The sequence below is a fragment of the Miniopterus natalensis genome, chromosome 12, assembly GCF_054644295.1.
Source record: "Miniopterus natalensis isolate mMinNat1 chromosome 12, mMinNat1.hap1, whole genome shotgun sequence".
NCBI classification, from domain to species: domain Eukaryota; kingdom Metazoa; phylum Chordata; class Mammalia; order Chiroptera; family Miniopteridae; genus Miniopterus; species Miniopterus natalensis.
The window spans coordinates 4,819,519-4,839,447 of NC_142092.1; the positions used below are offsets into that span (position 1 = coordinate 4,819,519).

Below are 19,929 nucleotides of genomic sequence, written 5' to 3' on the forward strand. Positions count from 1 at the left end.
GAAAACAAGTCCAGCACTCTTCCAAAATGGATGAGGGATACTGCTGAACTGGTCGTGTGTGCCCTCTGGGAGGCTGGGGGATGAGAGTCCGGGAGTCACCCCGTGTGTTACATTAAATCCACGCGGAGCTGCAGTCTGTGAACCGGTTGGTGCAAATGTGAAGTGACCATCCAACAAACAGAAGCCAGGCCGGTGACAGCAAGTGTGGGGAAGGGACACGCTCAGGTGAAAACCACAAGTGATTATTTTAACCACAGAATAGACACTTTCTGTTATGAAGACCTTTGATCCGTTTGGGTCAAGGTGCTCGTGGCCTCAGCAGGCAGTGGTGCTGGCCTGGCCAGGGCAAGCTGCCTGCCCACGATGCCCTTCGGTTCCCATGAAACAAGGACCAGAAGGTGGCAGCAAGTGGAGTGAGCCCAGACCCTGTGAAGACGTGGCTAGAACCATGAGAAGGGCAGCAGGCATGTGACAATCAAGGACAGGCCGATGCCGGTACAAAGGCCCTGCCTTCCAAATCAACCCATTCATACCATAACCCCTCTCCAGTGGGGCTGCCTTTCCCTCCATGCCCTCCTCTGTAAACCCCGGAGAAAGGGCCTTCCACAGGACCCTTTCCACTAGAAAAGACTGGCACAGGGCCGCAGTGGGAATGCTACACACAGGGACCCCACCCCGGGGGCGGGCACAGGAGGGGGAGGCACAGGACAGCGGTGTGGCTGCTCCGGGCTGGGCTCCTGGGGAAGCCGGCCCCTCCTCTCTCTGGCCCACTCCTCTCCCTGGGGACAGGTTCTTCATCCCCAGGCTTCTGGGAGGGGCAGCAGCTGCGAGGGGGTGAGGGACCCGTCCCAGGGAGAAGCTGAATATGTGCTCAGATCCCCATAGCCTTCAGCCTTTCCGACAGCCACACCCTGGGACAGAAGAAGGAGGGCACAGCCTCTCTCAGAGGTCATCTCCGCCGTGTCCAGCCCTTCCTCTTATGATTCTGAATCTATCGCCTGGCCAGAGAGTTTGTCATTAATCTTTTTAATGCCCGGGTCTCTGAGTGCGTATTGCCACTGTTTTGTGTATCTGCTCAGCACACAGGGATCCTCTCTTTAACAAAACCATTAAACTACCAGGGAGCACAATTCTACAAGACATGATGGTTTTAAAAGTTTCTCAACAGAAGTTCTGCGAGCGAAGTCTCTGGCCAAGCAAGCAGCCAGCTGCGGATTTCCACGTGCCCAGCTCCCATTAGGAGTAGGGCCTCCACTCCTGCTCGTGGGGGGCGCACCCTTTAAAATGTCTTAGGAGGAGCTGAAGACGAGAAGGTCTGGGCGTTGTGTCCTGACTCAAGACGGATGGCTGAGTAGCTCTGTTTCCAAGGGCCAAGCAAAACTGACTACCAACGGCCTGATGACCATCATAAGATCGAACATTAGTTAAGGATTAACTAAGACTAGGGGACTAGAAAATAATTGTTGGGTTTTTGTATTGTCAGCCCAAAATCACACTCAATAAAGCCTACTTGTGGGAGGTGCAGGATCTGTGACTTTATTATGAATTAACACTTTATTTAGAAACTCACCCTTACCTGCCCTGGGCCAGCAGGGTGGCCCCACCATGAATACAGAAAAAGGCAGGCGCTCAGGAGGCACCTTCTCCTCGGGGGAGGAGAAGCATGGGCCTGTCCTTGTCCTCCGTCCCGCTCGAGATGAAATGAGCCTGTTTCCTGCGGTCTCCATTCAGGTACAGTCCACAAGTAAGGACGGTCTTCAGAGTCCGCAGGAGGGCTTCAGCAGGTCAGCCAGCCAAGCCGATCCTTCTCGCAGGCGACACCTCTTGTGCAGACGCGGGCGTCCTGGCTCAGAGCGCACACAGCAAAAGCAGCATCCAGATGGTCCCCTTGACCTGGCTGCACCTTACAAAGGGCACTGGCAGAACCTGATTTTTCTAAGCCCCAAAGCACTTTACCATCGGAAAAGCTTTGCAGGGGCAGGGTGAGTCTCCCTCCCTCCTGCCCTCCCTCCACTGCAGGCATCACCTGTGGGTGTCACTGCCCCTGCAGACCCTTGACAGTGCAGGGCAAGTGAGCACTCAGTACCTCGTGGGCTGTCTCCAGACTGCAGGCCTCAGGTGCAGCCAGGAGCCAGAGGACTGGAAAGACAACAAGGAAATGTGGACACAGACCCTGAAAATAACCTGCGGTGAGAACCACACAGAGAAGCACGAAGGAATCCACAGTCCCTCTGACCCTGCTGTCCTTCTGTCTGTATCCCACGCTCTTTGGGGAGCGCTTGTTCTGCAGAGGGTAGTTCCAGGACAGGCTTTGGGGACCCACAGTCACGGGCATGTCCCCATGAGGCTGGCTCTCCCGATGGGGGAGGGAGATGGAGACTCAAAATCAATGCACTGTAATACGTTTGCCTGTGATGACTCTTCTGCTCACAGGTGGCCGCCAACAGGCGGGAGGTCTTAGTTCACCACGTCATAGTAGTAATTGCGCAGCCGCAGCTCCACCGCTGTGAACCCGGGCCTGCTCTCCACCCTGCAAGGGGAAGACTGGCGTTACTGCTGGTCCTGGAAGTGGCCAAGGGACGGGCGCAGCCAGGCCTTCGGAGGTCGCAGCGCATGTGCGCCCCTGGTGGCTTCCTCCTGAGCTGCGGCTCTCAGCCTGTCCCGCTCCCCAGCGCGGCTGACCAGGGCCTGTGTGAGTGTCAGGCCCAGCCCAGACCTACAGAACCCAATCTGCATTCTACAGGACCCCCAGGTGACTCGTGTCCACCTTGAAGATGGCGAAGCTTTGCACTCAAACTCCAGATCTTTTAACTCAGACACTGTCTCCTTGTGATCTAGTAAAATGAATGTGTCTGAGAGACTCAGGGGTCAGCACACTGCAGACATACCTCTAACGTTTGACTTCTAACCTCGTTAATAAAGTAAACATAGTTTAAACTTCCCTCCCCACACCCCAACTGGATGGCTCTGGATTTCTGAGCATGTGCTGTTGACAGGGGTTCTCTCGGAACTCGCAATCTGTCAGGAGGAGCTGAGAGGCGGGCCTCGCCTACCACACGCAGCACGGCACGGCCTGTGACGTAAGGACGGAAGCAAACGGTGGGGAAAAGCTGCCCACAACTTGCAATCTCTGAATGAACCTCGCAGACACCTCTGCTCTCTAACACAGGCACACTGAACGGGACCTGTTGCAAGCAAGCATTTCTTAAAATTCAAAGAATCTATCGTTGTTTGGAAATAAGTTTTCTTATTTTTGCAAGATTTTTGTCTATACTGCAAGAGGGTAAAATTGCCCAATAAGTGGAACAGAACATGAGGTTAAACTGAACTGTCCACATTCAACCTGTTTAGCAACAACTACGATTTTATGAGGTCCGGTGTAAGGCAGCAGTCAGGCGCATGCCCGGGGCCCCAGAATCACCGCCAACATAAGGGCACAGTGGTTCCTTCGGAGCTGGAATGGGCTGCCTTGTCACATGGCATCAAAATACAGTAAATCTTCAGATGGTCCTGTGACTTCAGGTGAAACCACATAGAACGAAACCAGTTTGACCAGAGGCTAGTTGACATAAGCAGGAGTTAGGTTCCCGTGACATCTCATCACTATTATAACAAAGTGATGTTACTTAAGGACCTGCTGCAATGGCTGCACCTACAGCTGCAAGAGCAAGCGAACCCCCTGGTCGCGCCGGGGCCCCAGGCCTCATGTGGGGCCATGCCTCAGGCCACCAGGGGGTTCTTAGAGGGAAGTGATGGCCACGCCCAGGGCACAAAGACACGTAGAAACCTGTGTCCACACAGACAGCTGCTCTGCTCCAAAGGAACTCAGGAAGTTCCGCCCCAGCGATGGGATCTGAATACACAAAGCGCACATCTGAACCTTGCTGGGGGCCTCACTCACCCAGAACTAAAGCTCCACGGACACTAAGGTAGAAAACCAGCAATACAGCGTGGACCTTGGGAGGGCCCGGTCAGGTGTCCCAGGGAACCTCTCCTTTACTACGCAGGGAAGGTTGCCGGGGGAACCTAGGATGGCCTCAAGCTTGGGCGGAGGAGGGTGACCCAGTGTCCTGCGGGTGCTGCTCCTGCCCAGCCAAGCCTGGAATGCGTTTCCCACGCCTCCCCTTGTGCCCAGACCACCCTCCTCCCCTCTCATTTCCCGAAGCAAGCTCCCCTTCCTGCGATTGTCAGGTGGAAGCCCCTTCATAAAGGGGCCAATATGGGCTCTAACGTAAGTGTGACCTCATAATCCTCTGTTCCCGCTACTGCTCCTTGTGGTGTGCTCGGTAGCGCCCCCCGCCTGTGCCATCACATGTTCATGTGGGTTAGTTTGTTTGCTGTGGGCCTAGGAGCAGCCAGCCCAGAACTGTGACCTCCATGAGGGGAGCGTCGGCTGGTGCCTGTGTGCAGGCCTCAGGAAGTGGAAGGCAGTCAGCAGATGTCGGCGATCAGTCTGAAGGTGTGCCTGTATATGTCCTTCTGTCTAAATTTATTCGTTATATATCTATCCCACTTCCTTACTTACCCATCAATCCATTCATCCATCCATCATGCATTGATTTACTGATGTATCATCTGTCTACCTATTATCTATCTACCTACTTTCCATCCACCCATCCATCATCTATCAATCAATGTGTCTAACCATCCATCTGTCCATCCATCATTCACCCACCCTTCCTCTCTTCCATCCTTCCTTCCATCTATAGAAGGATCTATCTATCCATTTATCCCATCTTCTTACCTACCTAGCTATCTAAAAATCTATCACCTTGGTAAAGGTGGCTGACTGTTTGCATTGGAGGAAAGCTTGGAGGCTGAGCTGAGTGGGCTCTGGAAGCTCCGTGTGCTTCCACGCCCCAGGCATCGACTTCATTTCCTTCTAGAATAAGCGCGTGCACAGGGAGGTCCTCACACGGACATGCAGCAGCCTCCCTGGCCCTGTGTCCTCTGGCTTTGAACTGCCATCGGGCTCGTCTTCTTCCAAGAACACACAGCAGAAGGCACTGATTTTGTATCTATAGCTTGTCGTTTATTGCTGCTGGCCCTCCCTCCGCCCGAGGCTCCACAGGGGCAGGGCCTGGGGTCTCTGCGGGGTTTGCTGAGTTAGCGCCCAGGCAGCCAGACCAGCTCCTGTGCTTCTGAGTTCTCCTTGTCGGCCATGGCCCCCACATGTTTTGTGTTTTTTCCCCATTCAACTACATATCATTTAGCTACAAACTTATATTTAGACAAAGTGTCTGACTGTGTCTCCCTGACTGGCCTCAACATCCCAGGTTGTCGTAGAAAACTTTTAACCTTCAGAAATATAGCATGTTGAGAAAGAATCAAAGTTAGATAAGGAGCCCTCATTCCTAATTTTAGGCACGGGCCCCATCGCTGTTTCACTGTTTCTCCTCAGCTGACACTTGTCCTGTTGCTAATTCCTAGATGTCTATGTGGAACTCACTAGGCAGCATTCCCGAGGGGACCTGATGGGAAAGGCCACTGCCCCTGAACCTCACTCTGCTGCAACTCAAGTCTCCATCCGGGAAAACAACCTGAGAAACAATGTTGTCTCAAAGAGGAGTGTTCTGCCCAGCCCCAGCCCCAGCCCCAGCCCCAGCCCCAGCCCCAGCCCCAGCCCCAGACAGAGCCCCAGACAGAGCCCCAGACAGAGCCCCAGCCCCAGCCCCAGCCCCAGCCCCAGCCCTAGCCCCAGACACAGCCCCAAACACAGCCCCAGCCCCAGCCCCAGCCCCAGCCCCAGCCCCAGCCTCAGCCTCAGCCCCAGACACAGCCCCAGCCCCAGCCCCAGACACAGCCCCAGCCCCAGCCCCAGCCCCAGCCACAGCCCCAGCCTCAGCCCCAGCCCCAGCCACAGCCCCAGCCTCAGCCCCAGCCCCAGCCCCAGCCCCAGCCCCAGCCCCAGCGAACACCACAAGCTGACTCCTCCTTGTCTTCCCCTCCTGGGCCATCCTGACCATAACAGCACGAGGAGCTGTGCGTCCATGAGGACAAAGCAGGGGAGCTGATCTGGTCCTGAATCCATCGCAGGAAGATGCTCCAGGGGCTAACGGTATTCAAGGCTCACTGTGCCCCCACCTCCAAGCCATGCTGAGCAGGTCTTGGCTGCATCACTGCCCACCCTGGTTCACCCCAGGGGCACATCCCCTAGCACCTCTCCCCACCCTAAGTGCCCTCCCCACCCACCCTTCCGCTCTTCACTGGCCAAGTCCACCACAAAGAATAGGGGAGAGAATAACATTCAGTGCTCACATCAAGAACAAAACACCAACTTTAACCATCTCCCCCAGAGTTCATTTTAATTCTAGCTTTCTTTCATTTGTTTCAGAATGATCTGAAGTTCACTTTTCTCAGAGGAAGTGAAACCTTCCAAATGAAGCTGCAGGCAGACTCAAGAACTAGTAAAGGCCCACGGGCTCACTCGCTGGGAACAGCCCGGGCTTGCCCTGCTTCGGCAGGTGTTGCGCGCCCTGCACCCAGCTGGTCAGGGGGCCCTGGTGGCTGCGGGCATCCCTGGGAGCGGACCCTACTCTGGAGATGTGCGAAGTCCCAGGGAGGGTGCCAATATTACCTACATTTAAATTTCAACATCCTGGATCAGAGTAACCGTGTAAACTTATTTTTTAGACTAAAGAATAGTTGTGCATGGCAAGCCCTCTCCCCACCATGAAGGGAGCATGTCCTGCCTCCTGAAAGACGGAGTTCATGCTCGCCTATGCCCGGCCATTCTGTGTGCCTCGGAGCGTCATTGATCGCAGGGAGGAGCGGTACTCACTCGTAAGTCCAGCACAGGTTCATCAGCTCGTACATCTCCCTCGGACACCCAGGAGGGCACCCCATCCTCTCTCCTTTCTCCAGCATAGCGGAAACTTCACTTCCCTTCATCCCCTAAAACATGCAGAATATACCTGAGCTTTTTAAACACAGCATCCAGCAAAACAAAACAAAGCCAGGAGGACATCCCATTCCCCATCCTCACCAAGAAACAAAAGGGTACATGGAGTGCAATTTCAGTCATGGAAGTACAGACACAGGAGCACCTACTGTGACCCAGAAGTCAGACGGGCACCTAACTGTGCTCTAGAAGTCAGACAGGCACCTAACTGTGATCTAGAAGTCAGACGGGCACCTAACTGTGATCTAGAAGTCAGACGGGCACCCAACTGTGATCTAGAAGTCAGACAGGCACCTAACTGTGATCTAGAAGTCAGACGGGCACCTAACTGTGCTCTAGAAGTCAGACGGGCACCTACCTAACTGTGATCTAGAAGTCAGATGGGCACCTGTGATCTAGAAGTCAGACGGGCACCCAACTGTGATCTAAAAGTCAGACGGGCACCTAACTGTGATCTAGAAGTCAGGTGTGGTTACCCTCGGGGCGGCCTGCATGCAGGGGGAGGGGATGGGCTCTGTTCTGTGGCTTCATCTGGGGGCCGGTTTCCGGGGCATGTTCCATTTGGGAAGGTCTATGAAGCTGCATCCTCGCATCTGTGCGTTTTTTGATATGTATACTTTAATTTTAAAAATCTAAAAAAATATAATGAGCTGCCAATTTGAGACTGGAAATGGCCATAATTTCTATTTCAACTTCAATTAATGTTGATTTGGGTATGTTTTTGCAAATTTACATGTGTAATTCCAACGAAAAAAAGACATACTATTCAGTTAGTATGAAATACTTCTCTTGCAGCTTAGAATAAACTGAGGTTGTGTTAACTGTCAAAAAACAGCCAGACCCAAGGATGCCGGGACTACGGTTTTGGGGCGCTCATCTGTTCTGATGGCCGCAGAGCTAGGACACGGAACAGGGTGGCTAACCCGGTAGGGCTTCTGCCCATAGGAGAACGCCTCCCACATCAGCACCCCGAAGCTCCAGACGTCGCTCTTGCTGGAGAACTTGTAGTAGTTGATGCACTCAGGGGCGTACCACTTCACCGGCCACTTCCCGTGGGTCTGTGCCTGCAAGGCAGACGACAGCCTCCGTGAGGACAACACCGGGCACCCACCTCCACAGCAGCGCCAAGTGGCGGCAGCACCCAAATGTCCGCGGACAGACCAACAGACAAACCAGATGGTTTGTGCAGACACTGGAGAGTCACTCAGCCTGGCGAAGGAGGGGACTGACACACAACGACATGGGTGAACCAAGAGGTTGCCTTTCATCACGTTGAGGGAGACAAGCCAGTGTAGTCACCACAAGGCAAATGCCCTACGAGGGGGGCTGTCCTCGCCCGAGGCCCCCAAGGAGCCCGACACAGAGACGGAGTGGGCTGAGGCCCAGGGTGAAGGGGGCCTGGGTGGTTAGTGCTCGAGGGGCACAGCTTCGGCTGGGCAAGATGAAAATAATTCTGGAGATTAGCTGTAAACAAAGCCCTTAACATTACTGAACTGTAATCCTGAAAATAGTTAAGATGTAAAATTTATGTTAAGGGTAATTTAACTCAACTTTATAAAAGAGTAAAATCATGACTCACAAAACGCCGCGTGCATGTGTGCACATGTGCATGTGTGTGCATTTGCTCTGAATCTTAACATTAAATCCTAAAATCTTAAACTTTTCATTTTTAAATACATTTTAAATGGTTGAGATAGAGTTTCTTGTATCTTTTAGACATTTTCTCTCACCTCTTTCTTTGGCGGCTCACAGCTTCGTGGACTCGTTGCGATGCGGGAGTCAAGCCCAATATCACGTCATGGTCCTGCTCCCAGAAGCGCACTTGTCTACAGTTTTAAGCCAACACTGACTGTTCTGGATAGACTGTCCACTAACATCGTTTTAAACTGGCTTAAACTTTCTAACTTAAAAAGTGTTAGTAAAGGGGTCAGAATCGTGCCTCCAAAGCCCTTTCCTGCGGGCTCGGGGTTCAGCGTGGTGATGGCAAGTGCCGCTGCCTCCTGGGACGTCACTTCAATCTGGGGCAGTTTCCGGGGCAGAGGGAGGGAGGTGACCCACCCCAAGTGATCAGGGGGGTGCTGGGGGCAGGGATCTGAGACACAGGAGCCGTGGCAGCTAAGAGGCACACTGATTGCATCTCCGCCGCATTCATTATGTACTAGTCTTAGGTTTGATTTCAAAGCTGTGAACAGTATGGTCGTGTGTTATTTCCATTCGTTCTGAAATTTGAACTGATGAAAAGGTAAACCTCTGACAAATCTTAAATAGGGTGAAAGTTAGTCTGTCCACCACAACCTTGAATTCTAGCCCACAGAGACGACCGTGTTAGGTAGCCGTGCCTGGGTCCTCCCAGAAAAACACGTGTCAAGGGTAAATAGGGAATATACTTCGGGGGGAATCATACAGTTAGAGGCACACCCTTTTTGCACTCTACTTTTTAATTTTTCTACTTAACCACATATCTTATATATATTTGTCAGTACATGTAGATAAAGTCAATTTTAGAAGAGTTAATTGTATGTTTCATATAAATCTCTCACAACTAATTTAACCAGCCTCCTACTGAGGGGCATTGAGTGGCTCCCGAGTCTTGCTATAACCCGTCATGCGAGGATGAGCATTACTGACGCACGTAGGGCCAGACCCAGAGACACTGCGAGTTAGCTCCAGACCACAGCAGAGTCGCGGGAGCTGGTTGCTTTCCCAGGCGTATAAAGCTGTGTCTACACTGTGCCGTAGCCCAGTAATGTGCAGTAGCATTAAGTCTAAGAGAACATGTGCCTACCTTAATTAAATACTTCATTGCTGAAATACTCTAACAGTCACCCGAGCCTTCAGGGAGTCCTGTCGTTGCGGGTGGAGGGCCCTGCCTCAGTGTTGGCGGATCAGGGTGCTGGTTGGTGAAGGTTGGGGGGGGCTTGGCAATTTCTGAAACTAAGACAGCAGTGAAGTTTGCTGCACTATGGGCTCTCCTTTCACGAGTGATTTCTCTGTCGCACTCCATGCCGTGTGGTAGCCTTTTGCCCACAGAGCTTTCAGAATTGGAGTCGTTTCTCTCAAACACTATGGCTGCTTCACCGCGTTGACTTAATATTCTAAAGCCTCTGTGGTCATGTCAATGGTCTTCGCAGCACCTTCGCCAGGAGCCGATTCTGTCCCAGGTGCCCACTCTCTCTGCTCATCCCTCAAAGTCCTGCCACGAGATTGCAGCGACTCATCCCATTGCAGGCTCCACTGCTAATTCTAGTTCCGCTGTTTCTACCACATCTGCAGGTACTTCCTTTACTAAAGCCTGGGACCCTTTGAAGTCACCGATCAGCTTCTTCCAGACTCCTGCTGATGTTGGATGTTGGTGTTTCACCTCTTCCCGTGTTCACGAACGTTCTCAGTGGATCTAGGACAGTGACCCCTTTGCAGAGGTTTTCACTTTGCTCTGCCCAGGCCCATCCTCTATCTGTGGCAGCATCAGGGCCACTGCAGGTTAACAGTGGGTATGATTTCAGTACTGTTGTGTCTCAGGGAGCAGGGAGGCCACGGAGGGGGAGACTGGTCCTAGGGCCATAAGAACACACACACATTTGCCAGCTTTGCTCTTATCTGGGTGCAGCTCACATCGCCCCAAAGCAATGGCAACTGTAACACCAAGCATCACTGTGGACAGATCAGCGTGACAAAAATAACAACGAAAAGGCTAGAAATATTGCAAGAATTGCCAAAATATGACACAAAGACACAAAGTGAGCTTATTGCTGTTGGGAAAATGGTGCTGACAGACCTGGGCGACCCGTGGTTGCCACAAACCTTCAATCTGTAGAAGAGCAATGTCTGCAAAGCACAGTGGGACAAGGACAGCTGTCTGTGCCCTAGTGGGGCGCTGCGTGGAGCTGCGGCCACGGGCAGGCGTCCGGCCTCGGCTGTGGCACGAGCCTCCGAGGCCATGCTCACCCGCTCCGTGGCTGTCATTTCTCTTCAATCCTGTTCAACGTTTTATTCCTTCCATCTCATTTCACTTTGTTTCTTAAGAAGAACCCTCCACGTTACCATCTTCCCTGAGGGCTCAGTCTCTTCGCAGGTTCTACCTTGGCCTTTAGTCTTCGGCACAATGTGCTGATTTGATGGACACACATATTGTGAACTGGTCACAACAGTCACGCTCGCTGCACACCCGACACGTGACACACCCCATTCTTGCTGTTAGGCTGAGAACGTTTACTGTCTGCTCTCTCAGCAGCTCCCATGTCCACGACAGTCCTGTTAACTGCAGGCACCACGCTGAACAGGTCCCCAGGACACACCGAGACCCCTTCCAGTTCCTCCCCCACAGCCCACTCTCGTTCAGTGTGCTCAGTTTCTGTGGGTTTCACATGTAGGAAAGATGATGGAGTGTCTGCCCGTTTCTGTCAGACTTATTTCACTCAGTGTAATGCTCTCAAGTTGCATCTGTGTTGTTGCAAACGGCGGCATTTCCTTCTTTTCAGTAGCTGAGTGTGTGTGGGGGGGTGTGCGGGTGTGTGGGTGTGTGTGCAGGTCTGTGTGGGTGTGTGTGCAGGTGTGTGTGCAGGTGTGTGTGCAGGTCTGTGTGGGTGTGTGTGTGGGGGGTGCGGGTGTGTGTGTGTGTGAGTGTATGTGTGCGGGTGTGTGTGCGGGTGTGTGTGTGTGGGGGGTGTGTGTGCGGGTGTGTGTGTGTGTGTGGGTGTGAGTGTATGTGTGCGGGTGGGTGTGGGTGTGTGCGGGTGTGTGTGTGCGGGTGTGTGTGTGGGTGTGAGTGTGAGTATGTGTGCGGGTGGGTGTGGGTGTGTGCGGGTGTGTGTGTGTGTGTGTGAGTATGTGTGCGGGTGGGTGTGGGTGTGGGTGTGTGCGGGTGTGTGGGTGAGCGCGCCTTTTCTTTACCCGTTTATCCACTGGCCGGCAGGCGGCACCCAGGCTGTTCCCAAGGTTGGCCATGGTAAATAACGCTGCCACAGACGGGGCGCACAGACCCCCTGCCGCAGAGGAAACGGAGCAGGCGTGGGGTGCGGGGTTCGGGGCTCCACCTCAGTTTCCGAGGAGCGGTCGTGCTGCTTCCCGCAGCGGCTGTGCCGACAGCGTCCCCACCAGCGGCGCGCTGCTCCCCCTCCACGGCCTTTGTCGGGTGGCAACACCCATTCGACAGGCGCGAGGGGATGTGTCCTTGAGTGCAGGTCGTTCACCTCCTTGGTTACATTTATTCCTACATATTTTTATTCCTTTGTTGCAACTGTAACCGGGATTGTTTTCTTAATTTCCCTTTCTGATACTTAACTGTCGATTCCCCATCGTTCCAAGGAACACAGTTTGGAAGATACTCCTCTCAGTAAATCTCAAGTTGCGATATGTACAGTATTTCCATTTTTAACAGTAGAGTCAAGCCTAAGAAGGGCATTTTTTGTGCGGCTATTTTAAACAGGGAACTATCCCCCGGGACCCTCCGTACCAACCCCCACAGAGGGCCACCTGCCTTCCCGCTTCACCACCTGCTGCCTGAGCCCTGGCCGAGCTGTTCCTACCTTGTAGTAGTTTTCGTCAGCACGAAGCGCTTTGGAAAGTCCGAAATCACTGATCTTGGCATAATGCTGAGTAACCAGCAACACGTTTCTTGCAGCCAGATCTCTGTGCACGAAATTGCACTCCTCCAAATACTTCATTCCCATAGAAACCTGGTGGACCAGCTCTATGATGTTCTTGTCCTTGACGTGCCTGCAAGTCAAGCATGTCATTAGTGACAGTGCACGGTGGCCCGTTTCGGAACAGCCAACTGCGCTCCTCACAGACAGAAGGTAGGTGCTCTTGTTCCCATATTCAAGGCAAGACTCACAGTGGTGACAAACAGCCTTGTTAAGCTATAGCTGTTCAAAAGTGCACACCGTTCTCCCAGTGTTCAACTGGTGCAACTTCCAAGGTTTGCTTTGAATTGCATGACAAACCGTAGAGTGGGCTGGGCAGACCTGGCTAAAGGAGAGCCAGGCTTCCGCTGGAATCCTTGTTCCAATATTGGACAGAAGACAAAACCAACCCTGAGTCTCAGTTTTTCACCTGTGAAGTGGGACTAACGCCTCCCTTCTATGGAGATGAAAGATGCACTCTAAGTAGAAACACAACGCAGCGAATGGTTTCAGTAACCAGGGGCTATTCTCTGAGCTATTCCACACGTGCTCTCCTATCCCCACCACGTCTGTAGGAGAGAGCACGGCAGCCGATGTGTTCAGAAGTGACTGCTCACGGGAATGTAGAGGTCAGTCAGAAAGCAAGAGGTCACTGCTACTCCTTATAAAATGTTTATTGCCCTGGCCAGTTTGGCCCAGTGGTTAGAGCATCGGCTTGCAGACTGAAAGGTCCCGGGTTCGATTCTGGCCAAGGCCACATACCTTGGTTGCAGACTTGATCCCGGCCCTGGTCAGGGTGTGTGCGGGAGGCAACCCGTCACATCGATGTTTCTCTCTCTCCCTTCCACTCTCGCTGAAAAGAAATGGAAAAAATATCCTCAGGTGAGGATTTAAAAAACAGTGTATTAAATATTTCTTGTGAAAAGCATGGTTTTCCTAGTGAGGTGATGCTGACTGCCAAGATAGTCTAAAGCCGAGTCCATCACTGGGCCAGTACCGAGTGGGCAAAGGGGAATGAAAACCAAATTGTTAAATTAGAAGGGTTTTTTGTTTTGCCTTTTTTTTCTTTTTTTTTTTTTTCAAAAGGAGCTAAAATAAACCCACCACTGGATCTAAAGTGTACAGCGATCTCCCCTCCTCTTGCAAGGTCCCAGGAAGGAAGGGAGGAGAGAGGCTTCGAGAAGGAGCCAGGCTCCCGTGTGTGCGGCGGGGACCTGCCCTCGCGGTGTAGGCTTCTGGGCGCCTGAAGATACCTGTTCTGCTGTAAGTATTTGTTGAGTGGGCCGAGCTCCGCCATCTCCATGACCAGCATCCAGGACTCAGCCTCGCAGATCCCGATCATGCGCACGATGTAAGGGTTGTCCAGCTGCTGCATGACGTTGGCTTCTGCCAGCAGCTCATCCTTCAGAGCCGGGTCATTGGCCTCGTTTTTCAGGATTTTCACAGCCACAGTTTTCACAACCCTGAAAAGGAAATGGTATCACATAAGAAACTTTTCAAAGGGGCTCTCTTCTGGATAAATGCCTTTTAGAGGTGGTGGCACAGATAGCAGTGGAATGGACTGGCATCGTAGGAGCCGTTTCCAACAATGTCCCGTCACTTTACAGACAAAGAGCAACAGTTCACTAGTTAAAAACAGTGGGGTAGGGCTGGGGTCGCAGAATGTCCCAACCTAGCAGACACCTGACATAACCGAATATCTAAATAACTTTCTAAGAGACTTACAAACTCTGGTGTGAATGGATCCCTATGACACTTTGAGATTTACCACTCAGATTATGTGTAATGTATGTAAATACAACACCCCTTTGATGTATAGGTGCAGAAATGAAAAGCTTGTGCTGTTAAAGCCCATAGTTTACAAAACACTTTCAAACTGAGCTTTGTGAATTCTGAGCAAGTTTGCAAAAAATTAATTATTTTTTATTTCCTAATAAAAACTTCACCTTGGTTGTGCTGGGACTCTTGAAAACATTTGACACAGTGGGACTCACATAAATGAATGGAAATTAACTATGTTTGCTTTGAAAACTGCATCTCTGTGATGCGATTCCCACCAATGCAGGAAGCATAGCTCTTTTGTTGAACTCCCAAATGGAGACTAAAACAAGAACTACGGGATACAGCAGGTCAAGGGAGGGACAGCAGAGCAGGTCTGACATACACTCAGACAGGCATAGACACCTCGGTGCAGACGCAGGAGTGTTTCCACACTGGGCACACGCGGCAGCCCTACAGACGGAGGCGCACCCCGGCATCAGCACCAGAAGCCCTCCTCCCCCAAGATCACGGAAACACTGTCTTACGCTGTCTCTAGACAGTTTATTGTTTTACCTTCACATTTCACCAGCCACCCACCCGGACTGGTTCTGTGTATGGTGTGAGGTAGGGGTCAAAGTTAACAAGCAAAAACCTCTCGATTCTTCCCAATGTTTAAGGAGAAAATAACACCTACAGTCTCTTCCAGGACAGAGAAGAGAAGGAAACTTCCCAACTAATTTTTTTGTATGGCCGGCATTACCGTGATGCCAAAACCAGACAAAGGAATTACAAGAAAATAATTTACTGATGTCCCTCATGCACATAGATGCAAAGTTTCTCCAAGAAATAATAGAAAATGCAGTGAATTATAAAAAAGATACTATGAATATATAATTCATGAACAAGATGAGTATATTCCAGGAATGCAACATGGGTTTCATATTTGAAAATCAATCGGTGCAGCCCCGGCCGGCTGGCTCAGTTGGTTGGAGCATCATCAGTGCAACAAAAGGGTTGCGGTTTCGATCGGTTGGGGTGCATATGAGAGGCAACTGATTGATGTTCCTTTCTCACATCGATGTCTCTGTCTGACTGTCTGTCCCTCTCTCAAATCAATAAACATAACCTCGGTGAGGATTCAAAAGAAGAAAATCTGTATAATTTACCGCATTACACAACAGGATCAAAACTATGCTTATCCCAGTAGTGGAAATAAAGTATGCAATAAAATGTAATACACATTCATGATTCAAAACAAACCTCTCGGAAAAGTAAGAACTAAAGGGAAACTTTCTTAGGCCGACAAGAGCAGCTACAAACCTAACAGTGAGACCCCGAAAGCTTCCCCCTGAAATCGGGAATGAGGCAGGAGCACGGCCCCTTTATCCAACCCTGAGCCGCAGTTCCTGGCTACTCCAGTGAGGAGGAAAGAAATATAACCTGTGTAAGAGTTAAACAGCATGAAACAAAACTGTCGTTATTCACAGATGACACATTTCTGGGTCAAAGGCCGCACAGGTAACCTACTAGAAATAATGAGTGAGAAATAATAGGTGAATTCAGCAAGGTTGCTGGGTATCAGGTCAACAGGCAAAACCAGTTATATTTCCATATTCAACCAACACCAGGGATAAACAAATAAAATTTAAAAAAATGACACTGTACATATGAACATCAAAAGTACTAAATAACTACAAATGGATCCAACAAGAAAGTTGTGCAAGACCCTGCACAGGGAGCTCACCCTGCTGAGAGGCCGAGAGGAACTGAGGACACTTGGGGAAAGGCTGGGTCGTGTGTACCGACTGGGGACTCAATGCCATAAAGACCTTACTGTGTCCCAAAGGGACCTGTAGGGCCTTCCCTTCCCTTCCCCCAAGCCCTCCAGGAGAATTTATGTGTCTACAATCATATCTATGCTAATTTACATATATAATTATGCCAGAAATTTAACTGTCACAAGCCAGTTGTGAAAATGTATACCTTCATACGGGCTAATTTAGGCCCATTTTACAAAATGACTGGTATACATACATATATATACACTAAAATAAGCAAACTATTCAAATATATATATTTAACACACACATATACACACACACACACACACACGGAAGGAGCAGGACTGAAAGCAGAGTTTTGTGCCTACTTTGATCGATGTTCTTGACCCTTGAATCATGTTAATTATCTACTCAAAAAAAATTTACAAAATGTCCTTAAATTTAAAATAGCATCTAACAACAAAACCAACTTTATTCATATCGGTAATATACTAATGCAAACACACATATTCAAAGAGAGGGTTTGTTCCAAAGGACTTTAGAGACCAGGGTTTTTCCTGAACATTCTCTGTGGGTTGTCTTCTGAAGACCAAAGGAAGTGGGAAGAGATTCTGGTAGTTTAGCAATTCTAATTGTTGTATGATATGTACTGTTATTTGAAATTACAAGATAAATCAATAAGTAATTATCCGAATGGCTTTGGTGCAAAGCTCCGACTTACTTTTTCATCTGGTAGTAACCCTTCTTCACGGTGCCGAAGTTACCCGAGCCCAGCTCCTTGTCCTCCAGGGTCAGCAGCTTCCGGTCCAGGTAGACCTCCTTGGGCCGGATCTCCTCGGGGTCCGCATAGGGGCTCTCATACACTTCTGTGTCCATGGGCAGGGCTTCTCTCTGGACCTCTGCAGCAGAGTCAAGAAACACAGTCTGGGGCTGGATCCCTAGCGAAAGTCCCATCATCCACCACTTACCTCCCGGGTGGTCACAGCTTCCCCTTCAAGACCTTGTTCACTTTGGGTAGTTATGGTGCTGTGAGTACTTGAGGCATGGTCTCACCCAGCTTGTAGGGGCGCAGCTAAAAGCCCCCCATGCCCACTGTACTTGACCCCCATTCTTGTGTTAAATGTTTATTACGACAGGGTCTTTCATGCCGGGGCAAATACGGATGGGGCTCCTCATGGGCTATGGTGACTTTAATCACTTCTGAAAATTCGGACCCTCCTTTCATTGAGAGGTGCAGTCCATGTCACCTCTCCTCCATGGCTTTTGTAACTGTGTCAACTAATCAGCACGTGATATTGGTGACATAGTCAGGAGAAGTCATAAGAGGTGTATTTGCTGAAAATGTGGCTCTTGAAGCTTCAGACATCCTGCAAGGAGTCCCGCTGCCTGGATACCTTCCACGCTGTGAGGGACCAAGTAGTGTGGGTGGGAAGACCAGGCCAGAGCCCCATAAGTACAGACAGGCAGATGGGGGTCAGCCCCCAGGCCCCGGCCTCATTGTGGCCTCCACCCCCGCAGGCTGGCAAAGTGTAACTGGGGGAGGCCCTGACCCACACCACCCAGCTGCGCATTGCCCAAATGCCCAACCTGCACCAGACAATTAAGGGAGAGATCCATTAAGTGACTATTGTCTTAAGCTACTAAGTTTTAGGGTGGGTTTATAGCAATGAACAGACCAAGATCACCAATAAAAAATGGACCTGGGTCACCTAGAGAACCCATGGAGGTCATCCAGAGGCCCCGTTTCCTATAAGAAGTCCAGTAGAGGACTGCTGGGTTCACGGAGGGTGACCACCCTGAGCGGCAGCCTCTGGGGCCTCACACAACCCCCCAGTTCCCTCAGCAGGTCATTCTGCAGCCCCATTATTGCCCCTGCTGGGACACAGACGTCCTGCCAGGACGCGGCCTCTGGGACCAGAGCCCCTGGACGTGAACGTGGGGCTGTGTCAGCACCACAGGAGGCCGAAGCTCCAAGCGGCTGCGGGAAGAGCCTCTCGCTGCGCCGCATGGTGAGGGAGGCTGGGGGCCATCCCCCCGCAGCCCCGTCCCGTCCCATCCCGTCCCGTCCGGCTGAGGGCGCCTCTCACCTCTATCCGCGGCCCAGGTGCCCCCCTCGGGCTCGTAGGGATTGAAGGTCACGGAGCTCTCCGGCCGGCTCCCTGGAGCTGAGGGCTGAAGCACACAGAGCCGTCACCTTTCCTCACGGCTACTCTGCTGCACTGACACGTGGAATTACTTTTCAAATACCCACTTTTAACTTACGCAGAGAGAACGAGGGGAAGAATGAAGAGAGCAGGACAAAACCCACGCGGCTCACTCATTCCTCGGGCAACTGCTTGGATCCCGAAAGCAGCTCAGGACCCCAGGGGCCGCGGTCTCGGGCGCCCGGAGGGGTGACCGTGACTGCGCGGGCACAGCTCCCTCCCTGCCTTCGAGCCCCGCATCCTCGCTGCGGGTTTTCCTCAGCCGGGCCCACGCTCCTCATGAACTCTTCCCTTAGCGCGCCCCAGGGACGTTATTCACCAGAACAGTGCTGCCCACCCGCTCACCCACCCACCCGGCCCCGAGGCGGCCACGCGGGCCGAGCTGCAGCCTCTGGTTTAGCTTCCGTGGAGACCAAGCAACATTTGGGTGACATCTGAGGGCAGCCCTGGACAGTCAGTAACCACCCTCGTCATGGTCATTGTCACGGACTCTGAGGCAGAAGACTCCACTAACCTGAGAAGAGCCGTCTGTCTGTACCCAGAGCAGGTAACCATAGATACTGAAGCAAAGCTTTGCTGGCTGTTGTTAATGGCAACCTTCCCCATTATTTATTTGATTTACATAAATTTGCATCATGAAATAATTGGGGAAAATCTAATCCTGATATTCCTATAACCTTTCCCGGTTGAAAGTCTCTATCTCAAGTTTTCCTGACCCACCCTCACCCCCAACTTAAACAAAGGTATTCATGGGGAAACCACGATTCAAAAGATTTTTTTTTTTTTTTGGTGTGAGGTGAGTAGAAATTCTGTATCTATTGACCTGGCCAGTGCCCAAACACTGGCCACGAAGAAATGAGATACCACCAGGTTTTGGAGAAATGTAAAGAAACAGAGATACTAAGCTTAATTGTGCACAGTCGCTTATCTTGTGGCACACACTGCATATCCCCAACTGCTTCCTGACTTCAGGGTCCCGAACCAGAAGTGCGATGGCGAAGTCAGTGCGCCATCGCCACCACCCGGCCCCTCGTCTCCCAAACGCTCACTTCCTTCTTCAAGCTGCCTGCGTGGCTCCAGGACCGCCGCTTGCAGTGACAAAGGCCCGCTGCACGTGGCTAAAGGGCACCTGCTCTTATGTGTCAATAGGACGTCACTGGATCCATTTTTTTTATGACTACCTCGGCCTTCTTGCCGAACTGTTCATAGAAGTAGCTATGAAACATCAGGGCAGAGTAACTCATTCGGGGCGTTAGAGTGCTGTGGCGCCCACTGCTGTGCTCACAGACTGAAGGGTCCCGGGTTCAATTCCCAGTCAAGGGCAAGCACCTCGGATGTGCTGTGAGTTCATGTCTCATTTGTAATATAATTACCATGTCTCTGAAAAACTGTCCCAGGGGAAACTAGCTAATTCCCAAGGCTCTCCATTGCTCCCTTTGCTCAGTTCCCTCCTGAAATCAAACTCCAAGATAGAAATAGTTTGCAAATTTTTAAAAAGTCTCTTTTTGGTCCACATCCTATCATTTCAACTTCTCTCATTTTCCCTGCAGGTAGGAAAGTTATGAGATCCAAAGACAAAACTTCAAGACACCAGGACACGAAGAGGGGCGCAGCTCCCTCTCTTCACCTTACTCCCTCTTGCCCTCTGCCTGCTTAGGACC

At 51.3% G+C, this 19,929-nt stretch overlaps 1 protein-coding gene across 4 annotated transcripts in view; it reads right to left on the reverse strand.

The window, feature by feature from the left end:
* Positions 1-1,298: 1,298 nt before the first annotated feature.
* The window catches only part of SYK (spleen associated tyrosine kinase), a 36,881-nt gene continuing 18,250 nt past the window's right edge, over positions 1,299-19,929 (reverse strand). For 2 of the 4 annotated variants that reach the window (XM_016202474.2, XM_087823114.1), the window contains 7 exons: positions 18,152-18,236; positions 16,786-16,963; positions 13,776-13,985; positions 12,427-12,616; positions 7,825-7,965; positions 6,782-6,894; positions 1,299-2,530 (listed from right to left, as the gene is read on the reverse strand). In XM_016202474.2, coding sequence (XP_016057960.2) covers positions 2,458-2,530; positions 6,782-6,894; positions 7,825-7,965; positions 12,427-12,616; positions 13,776-13,985; positions 16,786-16,963; positions 18,152-18,236 — 990 coding nt within the window. In that variant the 3' untranslated portion in view covers positions 1,299-2,457. Of the gene's footprint in view, positions 2,531-6,781; positions 6,895-7,824; positions 7,966-12,426; positions 12,617-13,775; positions 13,986-16,785; positions 16,964-18,151; positions 18,237-19,186; positions 19,197-19,290; positions 19,298-19,929 lie in introns of all 4 variants that reach the window. The other 2 variants (XM_087823115.1, XM_087823116.1) reach the window with 2 other exon arrangements.